Genomic DNA, 14,071 nt, shown 5'->3' on the forward strand with positions numbered 1-14,071 from the left:
AAGGTTACTGCTTATCTGTACTTGGGCAAATACTCTTTGTCCGAAAATCTGGTTTACATGACTTTATACCTTGCTCGATATACCCACGGAAGGCCCGCGTGATAGACAGAAACAGATAAGAGAACCAAAAGACCGTTTCACTCATCCTTCCACCTAAAGCCAACCATAGCACGTCACGCGTTCCTACCCGCATTCGAGACATCACACATCACACCTTCCGACCTGCACGTAATGCCTTCTATACCAACATCGTCCATGGCACCGAAAAAGTTACTGCTTATCTTACGCGATGTGCCGACAAAAAACCAAGTTTACATAGCTTTATCTTTGCTAGATACACCCATGCAAGATCCATGTGATAGACACAAAACAAATAAGATAACCAAAAAACCGTTTCACTTGTCCTTCCACCAAAAGCCAACCATCCTATATCACGTGTCCTTACCCGCATTCGAGACATCATACATCATGCCTTCCTATCTGCATGTCTTGTCTTTCTACCAACATCGATCACGACACTGGAAAGATTACTGCTTATCTGTACTCAGGCAAATACTGAGTGCCGACCGCAAACTAGGTTAACGCGTACTTAAAAGACTGCAACCAAGAATTGAGAGAGAGAGAGAGAGGAAACAATCAGGACTCCTTTGATAAACGGCACCCGTCTGTCAGCGTCTGGTGAAACGCGGCGGAGGAGAGATCCCGGGTGCAGGAAGCATTAAGCTCTTAGGATTCGGGAGCCGCAAGCTCGCAACACAACCCTACGGGCTACGGCGTCCGACAGACGGAAGGGGGGAAAGGGCAGGGCAGGCCGCTCTTCCTCTTTTTTTTTTTTTTTTTTTTTGCAGCTCAAGGAAAGGAAACCAGCAGCCCCCCGTTCCCGTTTATTAGCTGAGCTCGTACACGGGCCGGCCCTCTCTCGGTGCGTGCGTGGCTGCTGCGGCAATACACGGTGCGTGTGGGGGAGCAAGGCGGCGGCGACGAGGGTTTTGCTGCTCCGCACACCGCGCGCAGCGGCGACGCGACCGCAGCTCGTCGCCGCCCCGGATCGAGGAGGCGGCGGAGGCGCCTGTGGTGGCTGCGGCGGCGGGACCGTGAGCGGGAGCGCCATGAGGGGCGGCGGCCGTGGCGGCGGCGGGAGGCAGCCCTCCTACGCGGCGCCGGACGGGTCGGATGCGGCGGCGATTCCGGCCGCCTCCAGGAAGATGGTGCAGAGCCTCAAAGGGATCCTGGCCGACCGCTCGGAGGGCGAGATCTACGCCACGCTCTGCGACTGCGGCATGGACCCCGACATAGCCGTCGAGAGGCTCATCTCCCAGGGTACATACTCTCTCGCTCTCCCCCCCCCCCCCCACCCCTCGCTCTAGCTCTGTCCTCGCGGGCTCCAATTGTTTAGCGTGAACGTTGTCGTGCGATGCTCGTCAGCGCTAGGGTTTGATTTTTTTTTTCTTCGCGCGGTGATTTGGCGCCGCGCAGATACGCGCGGTTAACCCCCTATTTTGGACTGTTGCTGTTGAATTGCTTGCCAATCTGGTCTGATTCTGCGGATGCTGTACGCTGCGACTTGTATTTGCTTGCCAGTTTAGGTTCAACGTGACTGTGAAGCATGCTGGGAAGTTTTAATTTGTCGTGCCTTCAGATGTGAGAAGACACTTCTTTATTTTTGTCAACGAGCAATCCTTTTTTGCATTTATGGATGTGTCTTTTGCAACAGATTGTGCCACCGCATGGTGTAATAATAGGAGGGGGAAGGTATCTGTGTGTGTGTGTGTGGGTGTTGGGGGGTTCAGTTTACTAGTAGTACATGTAAATCCTGATTCATACTCCATTGTAAGGTCATGATACCTTGCCATATATAGGATATCATGTAAAAGATAACTATTATGCCTACCGTTAACATGCCTTTTATCTTAAGCAATAGGATGTGTTTAAGCTCACTCATGTATTGCCTACCTTTTCTTGGTATGGAGTTTGCTATAACTTGGCATAGGCACACATTATCTATTTTGTTGTAAATTGATATGTACCAAGTACCTATATTTGTTGGAAAGTAGAATTTTCAGTATGGAGATGCTTGGGTGCCAGTTACTTAAGGTTGCTTCAAGTTATGAAAGCCTTCCATTAGTCCTGCTCATTTGTTTTTTTTGTGATCTGTCCTATTCTAAATGCACCATCTAATCCTTACTTAGCCATCTGATCTTTTCTCTGCTGGAAATAAATCACTACATTTATGACTGGCGTGCGCGCGCGGCCGCGCGCGCGTGTGCATGCGTGTGTGCGTGTGCGTGTGTGTGTGTGTGTGGTGTGTGTGGACCACGACTGGGAGCAGTAAGCAGCAGCGACTAAGTTGGGATAGGGTCTGTGTTTGGCGGTGGCCAGAGGCCGCGAAGCAGGCGAGGCGACGGTGGGAGCACCAGGGTAGGCGACGTGGGGCAGTGGGGGTAGGAGGCGGGGAGGGGGGGTGGTGCAGGCCAACAAGAGGACTGGCCTCTGGTGTGCACGATGTTATAGCGCGAAGGACAGCGACACGTGGGACCATTAGTGGTTCTACAGGGCCCTACGTGTAAGTGTCTCTGCGCCGTCGGGTTTGGATCCGTGGGCCGACACGCCATCTGGTGCGACCCTGTGTTTTTTGTGCCCTGCGTCTGCTATTGGGCCCTTAGAGGGAGTGAGTAATTGGGCTGCACATGTAAATAAGGCCCATTGCTAGTCTTTGCCTGTTTTCTTTCAACGTTTATTTCTTTTGAAATACTTCATCCATTTCAAATTTAAACGTTGTGGCTTTTTGAGATATACGTTATAGATAGATCTACATTATGTCTATATACATAGTAATGTTGGATATCATGTAAACAGATAACTATTGTGCCTACCATAAACATACCTTTTACCTTCAGCAATTGGATGTGTTTAAGCTCACTCATGTATTGCCTACCCTTTTCTTGGTATGGAGTTTGCTATCTATTTATAACTTGGCATAGGCACATTACCTATTTTGTTTTAAATTGATATGTACCAAGTACTGCATATTTGTTGGAAAGTAGAATTTTCAGTAGTTTCAGTGTGGAGATGCTTGGGTGCCAGTTACCTAAGACTGCTTCAAGTTATGAAAGCCTTCCATTAGTCGTGCTCATTTGTTTTTTTTTTGTGATCTGTCCTATTCTAAATGCACCATCTAATCCTTACTTAGCCATCTGATATTCTCTCTGCTGGAAATAAATCACTACATTTATGACTGGTGTGTGTGCGTGTGGGTGTCTCTGTGTGTGTGTGTGGGTGGGGGACCACGACTGGGAGGAGTAAGCAGCAGCGACTAGGTTGGGATAGAGTCTGTGTTCGGTGGTGGCTGGAGACCGCGAAGCAGGCGGTGCGGCGGCGGGAGGAGCAGGGCAGGGCGCGGCCAGGCGACCGCTCAGGCGACGTGGGGCGGTGGGGGTAGGAGGCGAGGGGGCCAGGTCGATGAGAGGACTGGCCTTTGGTGTGCAAGATGTTATAGCGCGAAGGATACCGACACGTGGGACCATTAGTGGTTCTACAAGGCCCTATGCGTAAGTGTCTCTGTGCTGTCGGGTTTGGAACCGTGGGCCGACGCGCCAACGGTGTACCGTGCCCCGTGTTTTTTCTGTGTCCCGCGTCTGTTAGTGGGCTTTTAGAGGGAGCGAGTAATTGGGCTGCACATGTAAATAAGGCCCATTGCTAGTCTTTGCCCGTTTTCTTTCAGCGTTTATTTCTTTTGAATTGCTTCATCCATTCGAAATTAAGACGTTGTGGCTTTTCGAGATATATGCTATACACTTAGATTCACATTATGTCTATATACATAGTAAAGTACGTATCTAGCAAGCCAACATGTCTTATAATTCGAAACGGAGACATTGGTCCTTTTTTCTATATCTATATCAATATCTAAATCTATATATACTGAATAGCAATGAGCCAAAATTTCTTCCTTATTTTTCTAGACCGGCTCTCTCCTAGATAACTCCATGAATGTGGAAACTATCTTTGTTTCTCTCTCTCTCTCTCTCTCTCTCTCTCTCTCTCTCTCTCTCTCTCTCTCTCCCTCTGTGTGTGTGTGTTGGGGGGGGGATTGCTTATGATTAATCTAACTCTTTTTTTCATTCATGTCTATCCAGATACTTTTCATGAAGTGAGAAGAAAGCGGGATAAGAAAAAGGAGGTTAGTAGATGCATGAATTCCTTATATCCCCAGCTTTTCTATGGTTCATCGTTTGCATTTCGCCCTTTGATTTTTGTTTGAGAGTTTCCTTTTCACTGCAATGTGAGTATAGGTTCATTGATTATGCAAACTTGCATTGATTGTAGGTTCACCATTTGCTTTTCCATCCTTTGTTTTTTTGTGAGATTTTCCTTTTCACTGCAATGTGAGTTTAAGGTCATTGATTGTGCAATCTTGCACTGAATAGGAGACTTAGGTTCCTCCCATGTTATGGACTGGTTGATATGTCGTGTATAGTGCCATTTGCTTGATGAAGAATCAGCATACTACTATTAACTGATCAGTTATTAGCTTAGCAGTAGCTTTCCATTGTACCTGCTTTGCAATAGATTCATGCATTTATATGCCTTCTTTAGGTACTATGTTATTACACTCAAAGACCCTTTTCTGTGATTTTTAGTGCATCTTGGCATTTTGATCTGAGTCAACCCATGTCTCCAGGTTGTCTAGTATTCCCCTGACAAAATCTCTCTCATCTGTAGACTAAAGTTAATCAGGATACAAGGCCTCGACCATTCCAGAAATCTATATATCGAGGATATAAGGCTGGTTCAGATCGAAGTGGACGAGGTAATATTCTGCATTTTGTAGTTTCGTGTTATAACAATGTATGGTTTGCAGTTTTGTCAGTCTAACTGGTGCACTCATTTTGTTCTTTCCTCTTCATGTCTGCAGACTCAGGCGGTTTCAAAGGCCCTGTCAAGAAGGAGCCAGAGTTACATGCTCCACTAAACTCATCAGCCTTGGATGTCAAGACAAGTGACACTACAGAAACATTTTCTGCTACTGGGTATGGGCTACTTATTGGTTCCATATAGGATTCTTAGCTATATGTTGATTGTTTTGTACTTATTGGTTCCATATAGGATTCTTAGCTATATGTTGATTATTTTGTTTTGTTAATGTTTGTTGTTTTCATCGTTTCAAGTCAATTTCTTCTCCATATCTCACTGTTGCCCTTTTCTTTATTTGTTTCTCTCTTTCTTGTGATTTGTAACTCGTTTTGGGTTTCATAGCTAGTTTACCCAACTTACTCCAGACTGGTATTGTAGTTGTTGAACTGTTGCATTAGTTTTAGTTATTCCCTTGACTTATTTATTGTTTTTGCATCATTTGTTGTCCATTTGTCTATTTGATAACTGAAGTACAACAGAATCGAAATATACATTTTGGCTGGGACCTTTGATCTTAATGGCTATAGTCCACTTCTAGTGTTCTCTTCACAAAACACATGTTCAAAGGTGGATAACACAGATCATATAAGTCAAATATAGGTCCTACAGAATAGAGTGGAGTAGTTTTTGACAAACCAGAATGTCATTGTTGTTTTTTTTCACTTGTCATCCTATAATGCGTGCAACTGAAGCCTTTTTTTTTTCTGTCACACGAAAATTGTAGTAGTAGCTTCATCACTAAATGTAGGTTAAGTGTCATTATATTTTTGTTATTATATTTCACTAACATAATTCTAGAGAAAGGAATGGTAGAAAATGTTTATTTGATATCGTTATGATGTCCTTCTCTACAAGTAACTTGTTACGGCATTGAAGGACCTGATACTTTGTAGCCTGAATATTATGAAGAGATCATCATTGCAGTCTCAGAGTTTCATTACTTTGTTTTCTTCATTTTTGCATCATCTGTTCTGTATTCTTAACTGTTTATATTATTCAGCATCCATTTTCCAGGGCAATCTGGCAGTGTCTTTAAATTTTGGCAATGTATAGCTTCACCCATGGAAATTAAACGTGTTCACCTTTTCTGGTAATTTGTAAATGTAGCTTCAAGACTTCCTTGGCAGGCTTCCTAATTCTTTTAGGCTTATTATGTTTGCAGCAATGTTGCCCAGGCTGATGCTAAGAACACTACTTCTCAGCCTCCATCTCAAGTGCAGCATGGTTGGGGTGGTATTCCAGGTCGCCCTTCCATGGCTGAAATAGTGAAGATGGGCAGGCCTCAAGCTAAGGTTGGGAGCAGATCTATTGCAAGTAGCACTGCCATGCCAGCCATTGGTGATTCAGCCATTTCAAATATACCAAATCTTGCGCCCAATGAATACAACAGAACTGTTTTTGCATCAGAAGTAGGCCATGGCGCAGCAGATATATTGCCAAATGGTGCTGTTGAGGTGCACTCTGTACCTAAAGATGCTTCCTCACTTGATATGTTACCTTCAGCAGAGGGAACAGATGTTGAAGCCCCTTCCATGAGTGCTAACGCACAAGGTTCATCAACGCCAGATGCCAATGAAGATGACATTGAAAAAGACGCAAATTTGGAAGAGGGCAATACAGAAAGCTTGACAACTCAGGGACAAGTTTCTGCTTCTGGTAAAGATACACAATCAGAATATACTGAAGTTGTCAGTCATCTGGATGAAGGCTCGATAGAGAAAACAGATGACTTTCAGCTCAATGGCCTTTCATTTGAGCACAACCAAAGTAAGTCAAAATGAGCATTGTTTGTCTTACCTGCATTTCTGCATGTTGTTATTCAGCTTATATGATTCTGATACCTACTTACTAAGTAAATTAAGTTGTAAGTGCTTTATTTTATTTATTATGTGGATTTTTTTTGTTTCCTATGTGGTCACTACATATTCACACCTCTATGTGGCTATCACACATTCACACCCCTACGTGGCAATCACACATTCACATTACACCCCTATGTGGCTATCACACATTCACATTACACCCCTATGTGGCTATCACACATTCACATTACACCCCTATGTGGCCACCCTTTTACTACTTTACCTGTTACATATTGTGCCCCTTTTTTAGGCCTTGTTTAGTTCCCAAAAAAATTTGCAAAATTTTTCAGATTCCCCGTCACATCAAATCTTTAGATACATGCATGTAGTATTAAATATAGATGAAAATAAAAACTAATTGCACAGTGTGGTCGGAATTGACGAGACAAATCTTTTAAGCCTAGTTAGTTTATGATTGGACAATATTTGTCAAATACAAACGAAAATGCTACAGTGTCGATTTCCCAAAATTTTTTGGAACTAAACAAGGCCTTAACTAAAAAAAGGGGATGATGTGCCATCTATTGTGTCACTGTGTGAGATGTTCCTGAAGGTGTTCATCAAGTTTCTCATTTTGTATTACTGTTTACCTCTTTGATGGCAGGTCTGAATGGAGATATGTCTACAACGACAACACAATTTGACCATTTGACTCTGCATGAGGGACCAAAATTAACCGATGATAATCCGGCTGTAATAATCCCTGATCATCTTCAGGTTTCAAACGCTGATTGTGCACACTTGACATTTGGTAGTTTTGTGTCCGGAACACTTGATGCATCCTTGGCAACAAAACCTCTTGATAGTCATGGGGATGTTGCGACAGTTCCTGATGATGATTCAATTGACCAATCAGATGGCAGGTATGCTCCTTCGTTTTCTTTTATATTTTCTTCACCCCAATTTTTATCATGTAGCTCTTATAAGCCAAGCCCTTTTTCAGAATCCACGATGACGAAAGCAAGGTGACATTAGCTCCTCCTGCTAATGAATACACTACTCCTGCTAATGAATATGTTACTTCTGCGGCAAACAGCAATGTGGAGAATCTTGATATCACATCAGCACAGCAATCTGAAAGAGCCAATTTCCTGGATGTCACGAGCAATACTGAATACAACCTATCATCAACCCCAGATTATGCAACTTCGGGTCCAGCACTGCAAGATTCTGCTTCACAGAGTTATCTACAGGAAAACCGACAATTCCAGAACATTTCTCCTCTCTCAAGCTTCATGGTACATACCCATGTGTCATCCTAGCTCTAGTTGCAGTGATATGTTGCAAATTTCTATGCAATTGTGTATATGCAAATTAAGTGTTGCAGTTGCTATTTTACTTATATACCGTTATATAGTTTACATCTAACTCTTTGACTTGTCCGTGGGAGAGAAACCTCATAAAAGGTTGACATGGCTCGCTTATTTTACTATTTGAAGGCACACTAGCTCTTTGAAAAAAAGAAGTGTACCTGATTTCCCCATTTGCAGTTCATGTGCTATTATTAATTTGTTTACTTTGCATTAATGTTCTCTACTAACAGCTGTTTTATTATTGTGTGTCTGCAACTAACAGCTGTTTTATTTTGTGTGTTTCTGCAACTAACAACTGTTTTATTGTTGTGTGTGTCTGCTACTAACAGCTGTTTTGTTGTTGTGTGCGTCTGCAACTAACAGCTGTTTTATTATTGTGTGTGTCTGCAGCAAATACAAAATGGTCTCCTGCCACCAGCAATCCCACCATTGCGTGAATTTGATCCAGCATTCTCACTATTGCTCACGAATCCTCCTATGATGCCTGGTGCAATGTCATCATCCATGAGCAATGCAACTGTTTCTACGCAGCCCCAAGAAGTATGAACATTTCGCTTTATTATGCAATTTCAACTCCATTTGTGCATTCCAGTGAAGCAACAATGTATTTTTCCCCTTCTTGCCAACTTTTTACATTCTGTCTTGCCAACTTTGTACATTCTGTCTTGTTGGTTATGTTACATATAGTTATTTGATGTTGCTAGGTAATCTGATATGTATAATTACGGTCTTGAAAGGGCAGCATATATTTCATTTGTTGTTGACAAGCTAATGTCATAAACGAGGCTCATGTTTGCTTTAGACAACGGGTCTTTTTGTCTGTTGTATATAGGTTGTCAATAGTCCTAAGGTTTGCATTGGTGGAACATTTGTAGTTTATGGTGAAATACGAGACGATGCATAAGATTTTGTTATGTTGCTATCTGATTGTGATTATTTCCTAACAGTTGAACTTACCATGTTACATGTAAGTGATAAGTGTTAAGAATGTGTGGAACCTGCTAGAACGATAATCTTCCTTTGCAGTTTTTGGTGAAAGATGAGGAAGCGATGCATAAGATTTTGTTATCTTACTATTACTATTTGTTTGTGACTTTTTTAGTCTCTTATTGTGGAAACTCGAGCTACCATGGTCTCCAGTTTGAGCTTTGGAGTGACTTGAGTTTCATCTTTAGGCATCTGCTGTGTTTTCTCTGATTACCATCTCTTTTTTTTTTAAAAAAAACAATCGAAGGGTTAGAATTTCTGTTCTCTATCACTCTATAGTGTACACTACTATACTTATTTTAATTCCAGTGAAGATTCTGCTACTGACTACTTTAGTGATTGTTGCATTCCAGTTGTGCCAAAACGTTACTTTCATCTTATGTTCCACTTAAAACTTGTAGTCAGTTGTCTTTGCCTAATGGACACATGCATACTAATTTTCCTAGTATATACTTTTGTTGGATCTGATATATACGTGGCACAACTCTTATTGTGTGTTTGATTCTTGCAGAATGCCAATCCAGTTGGTTTACCCAACCCTCAATTGACTCAATCTCAGCCAAGCACCAGCATTGCTTCAGGGCCTCCGCTCCCTCAGCATCTTCTTCATCCCTATGCTCAAGCAACCCTTCCTCTTGGATACGCAAGCATGATTGGCTATCCATCTCTTCCACCAAGCTATGCATATCTCCCACCTGCTGCTTTTCAGCAACCATACATGAACAGTGGCTTGTTCCACCAAGCAGCAGCCGCAGTTCCCAACTCGAGTGTGAAATACCCTCTACCACAGTACAAAAGCAACATTGCCCTTGCTAGCCTACCACAGCCAGGCTCTTTGCTCTCAAGCTATGTTGGAGGCTTTGGAACTGCAAACAACATGCCTGGAAATTTCCCTCTGAACCAAAGCACAACATCAGCAACCACAACTCTTGGGTTTGATGGGACGGTCCCTTCACATTTCAAAGATGGAAATCAGTTTATTTCTCTTCAGCAGGTAAACTATACGGCACCAGTGTTTTGCATATGAGGTTGGCAAATTATATGATCACATGATCACTAACTTTTCGTCTGCTGCTGACAGAATGAGAACCCTGCAATGTGGATGCATGGAGCTGGTTCGCGAGGGATGCCCCCACTTGCAGCCAGTACCATGTATGGCTATCAAGGGCAGAGTCATCAGGCCGGCCTTCGGCAGGGCCAGCTACCTTCACAATTTGGCTCTGCGCTTGGGCAGTCACAGCCAGGCCTGGGCCCTGAACACAGAAACCCTAGCGATAGTAACCTAAGTGGTGCTGCTCAGGCTAACCAAATGTGGCCGAATAGCTACTGATCCATCCCCTTGTCAACTTTTGTGGAAGGCGGTCCTGTTGTGTGTGCAACCCCAGAGAGGCCATGCAATGCTTGTGGTCTGATCCAGGCACGCGGATACCAGCTGTGTGCATGAGTTGGTGTCGTGACATTTTGAGAGGCACAAGAGATATATGTTCGAGCATGTTCTACCTGTAGGGTTTCTAGGATATGGCCAAAAATGTAGCTCGATCTATTTATTCAAATTCTGATAGAGAAAGGATGGTTCTTTTTTCTATTTTATTTTTCCTTTTTTGCTGTTTAAATATTTTGTGACAATAAAACCGAAATATCTAACACAGCAGCACCATTAGTTCCCCAGGAAGCGAAAGATAGGCTATTTTTGCACCACCAGTATTGCGTGCCTCTTGGATCGAATTTTATGATTGAGATCGTTATTTGATGGATGAGTATTTCCCACTCATTGTCTTGTCAGGTGAGATTGCAGCACACATTTAGCAGCCAAATATTGGGAGCATTCCATCGGATCTCTTATACTGCATCTACTTTAATGGTGATTGGTTGATAAATAGAAAGAATTTAATGCAAAAGTTTGAATGCCACGGTGAGAATCTTCACCTAGGCTTCTCCCGGTTTGTTTTAGTTGTTGGATTGTCCGTCAATCGTCATAATACACTCCACAGAATTACTTCTGGTTGCGTTTGCATCAAGCCAACAAACTGATCAATTGAACCACCGACCTATGGTAGCGTCATGCAATGCGAGGTAATCAACTCTTAAAGTAGATATGGCTATGGCGAAGCGCACCTACAGTACCTTCCTAATAGCAAGGCTAATAATAACACCAGCAGTAGGCTGTTAGCGGGCTGCATACCCATGTCATGTCACTACACTCCTAATGCAGAAACTATCATCGTTTCCATAGACATTAATTGTAGTGCCACCTAAGCATTTTACCGATGTGGCAAGATAGTTATTGAAGAGAGAGCAATAATCATAGAAACTGGGTCTAAGAGCACTCCCAATGCAGAAACCATTGTGGTTTCTATAGACATTAATTGCAGTGCCACCTAAGCATTTTGCTGATGTGGCAATGCAGTTATTGAAGAGAGAGAGTAAAAATCATAGAAACCGGGTCTAAGTTAGAAACAATGTCTACACAAAATCCAAGATATGAAGTGATATGATTGGCTAAGAATGGAGGGAGAATGAATGTGATTGGATATAAAAATATTCTATAGAAACTATCCATTGTGACTATAGTTTCTATATATAGTGTCTATAAAAATTAATGGATATAGAATCTATATGTAGTTTCTAACATTGGGAGTGCCCTAAGTTAGGAACCATATCTACACGAAATCCAAGACATGAAGTAAAATTATTGGCTGAGAATGGAGAGAGAATGAATGTGATTAGATAAAAAAAATATTTTATAAAAACTATCTATTAGGACCATAGTTTCTATATATAGTGTCTATACTATATATAGTGTCTATAAAAATTAATAGATACAGAAATTATGTGTAGTTTCTAGCATTGGGAATGCCCTTAAAGCCTTCACCAGCGAAGACTTGTATGGTGGTCAAGCTGTAGGTTGGTTGTAGTATTTAATGGTCAAATGTATGGACTACGACTTCTCGCTTGTATACAGGCCAGGAGAGACATTTTTTTCTCGTGGTTTGTGCTTCAGCCGCAAGATGGGAAGCGCCCGCTCCATAGTCTCTTTCCTACCGTGGCACTTTTTTAGTCGTTTGCCGGCTAAAAAACATTACTATACTTGCTCAGGCCTCAAATTCACGAACCAATAAAGTAGGGTTTGGTTGAGAGGTAAAGTGGGGGTAGGGTGGGATGAGATGATTCTATTTCATGTTTGGTTGAGAAGGGACGAGATCAATTCATTTTTTATTTGGTTGGACGACACTAAAAGTGAGATCTGTACTGACAAATAGGACACGTGCCAGTCCTTTTCTTTCCTCTTCCTTTCTTACGGACAACATCCCTTCCCACGGACGCATCCAGAAGCCCGCTCCTCTTCAGACCCTATGGACGCATCTAGTGAGCCAACAGGGCAGGGTTCGGCCGTGAGACGACGGCGCGGAGCTTGCGCATGAGACGACGGAGAGAGGCTCGGCCATGCGCTCACCCACGTGGCAACAGTACAGGGCTCGGCGGCGGTCGAAGCTCGCCCGAGAGGCGGCGGAGCGAGGCTCGACTGCGTGGTGGCGGACTGGAGGTCGTCTGTGAGGCAGCAGGGAAGGGCTCGGCTACACGCTCGCTTCTTCCTCAAGTTCAGTAGCTCCGCTTGTTTCTTTGTTAGGTGCGGCAAGCCCCACTCCTCTTCTTTCTTGTTCTTCTCACGCGCGTGCCTCACTCATCCCACCGGGGATGATTCCGTCCCCTCGTTTTTAGGAGCGAAGTGAGCCCACATCTCGTAGGAATATTCCTAGATAGGATGTCCCTACCCTGTGGGTCCTTGCAACCAAACAAGCTGAAGTCGAGGTCGTCTCGTCTTGCGCTGCCGGTCCTCACATCCAAACATACGGTAACATAACCTGCCTACCTACAAAGGGAACACAACCACTTGTGATGAACCTCAGGGGGGTTGACTTTATTTACATATTGAGATATCGAAACAATGTTGTTGATTTTTCTAGTAAAACATTCGTGTAAAGTTTTGTTGCCAGCGATGGGGCTGTGACATGTAATTGACTTTGTTGCAAGTTTAGTGGCAGCTAGTGCAAGTCTTCCTAAGATATAAAGCTCAACTTTTTTTCCAGAAAAAAAAATATAACCACGAAACAAGGGCTCTGCAATGGTAAAGTCCATTATATCATGGAGCCTATGTTTAAAACTGTGTTCGGAATTAGGAGACTACTATATAGATGATCTGGTTTTATTGTGACACAATATGTGCCAATTTGGCTCGCCAATGTCTACTAGGGCTGGGCATCTTACCGCACCGAGCTGAAATCACGGTTTTGTTTTGATTTCGTTTTTAGTACTGGGAACTTGGTTGTATGGCCAACCGAAAGCCGAGCAAACACCGAGCAGTGGGTCCGGTGCTTGTCTTGCCGCTCTGTAATGTAATGCAGACATTCCTCAACTTTCACGAAAGTCTGTTTTTTATCCTTAAACTTTAAAACCGGATAAAATACATCCCTCAACTTTCAAAACCGTGCATATTACGTCCCTCACATGGTTATAAGCGGTTTTGAAGGCTGTTTTGTCTTTTTCATCTTTATTTATTTTGGCTAAATATTTGTAAAATTATAGTAAATCACATAAAATTAATAAAATAGTAAATCTGATTTTGTTGGACTCCAGATAAGTAGATCTACACAATGAACATATAATATGGTATGCTTTAGTAGAAATTTTTTATTGTAGCTTTAGATCTGTATTTTTCTATAATTAATTAGAATAGTTCATAGCTATAGTTTATATGGTCCAATTACGATGAATTTTTTATGTTGGGCTAATTATTATATGTTTCAATTGTGGTAAAAATTTAATACTCATTAGATCATGTATAACTTAGTTATAGATTTATTAAGATTTAACAAGCATAAACCTAAATAAATCTATAACTAAGTAATACATGATCCAATGAATATGAAATTTTTACTACAACTCAATCATAGAATGATTAGCCCACCATATAAATTTCGTCACAATTGGACTATA

General features: G+C 42.5%; 1 protein-coding gene across 1 annotated transcript; it reads left to right on the plus strand.

Moving 5' to 3' along the window:
• Nucleotides 892–10,777, plus strand: LOC8064735. The gene is made up of 10 exons (XM_021447442.1): nt 892–1,320; nt 4,137–4,180; nt 4,723–4,810; nt 4,916–5,030; nt 6,077–6,681; nt 7,381–7,639; nt 7,720–8,014; nt 8,480–8,629; nt 9,588–10,070; nt 10,158–10,777. The coding sequence occupies exons 1-10, from the start codon at nt 1,110–1,112 to the stop codon at nt 10,404–10,406; spliced, it is 2,499 nt and encodes an 832-aa protein (XP_021303117.1). The 5' UTR covers nt 892–1,109; the 3' UTR covers nt 10,407–10,777.

Source organism: Sorghum bicolor, chromosome 9, assembly GCF_000003195.3.
Source record: "Sorghum bicolor cultivar BTx623 chromosome 9, Sorghum_bicolor_NCBIv3, whole genome shotgun sequence".
Taxonomy (NCBI): domain Eukaryota; kingdom Viridiplantae; phylum Streptophyta; class Magnoliopsida; order Poales; family Poaceae; genus Sorghum; species Sorghum bicolor.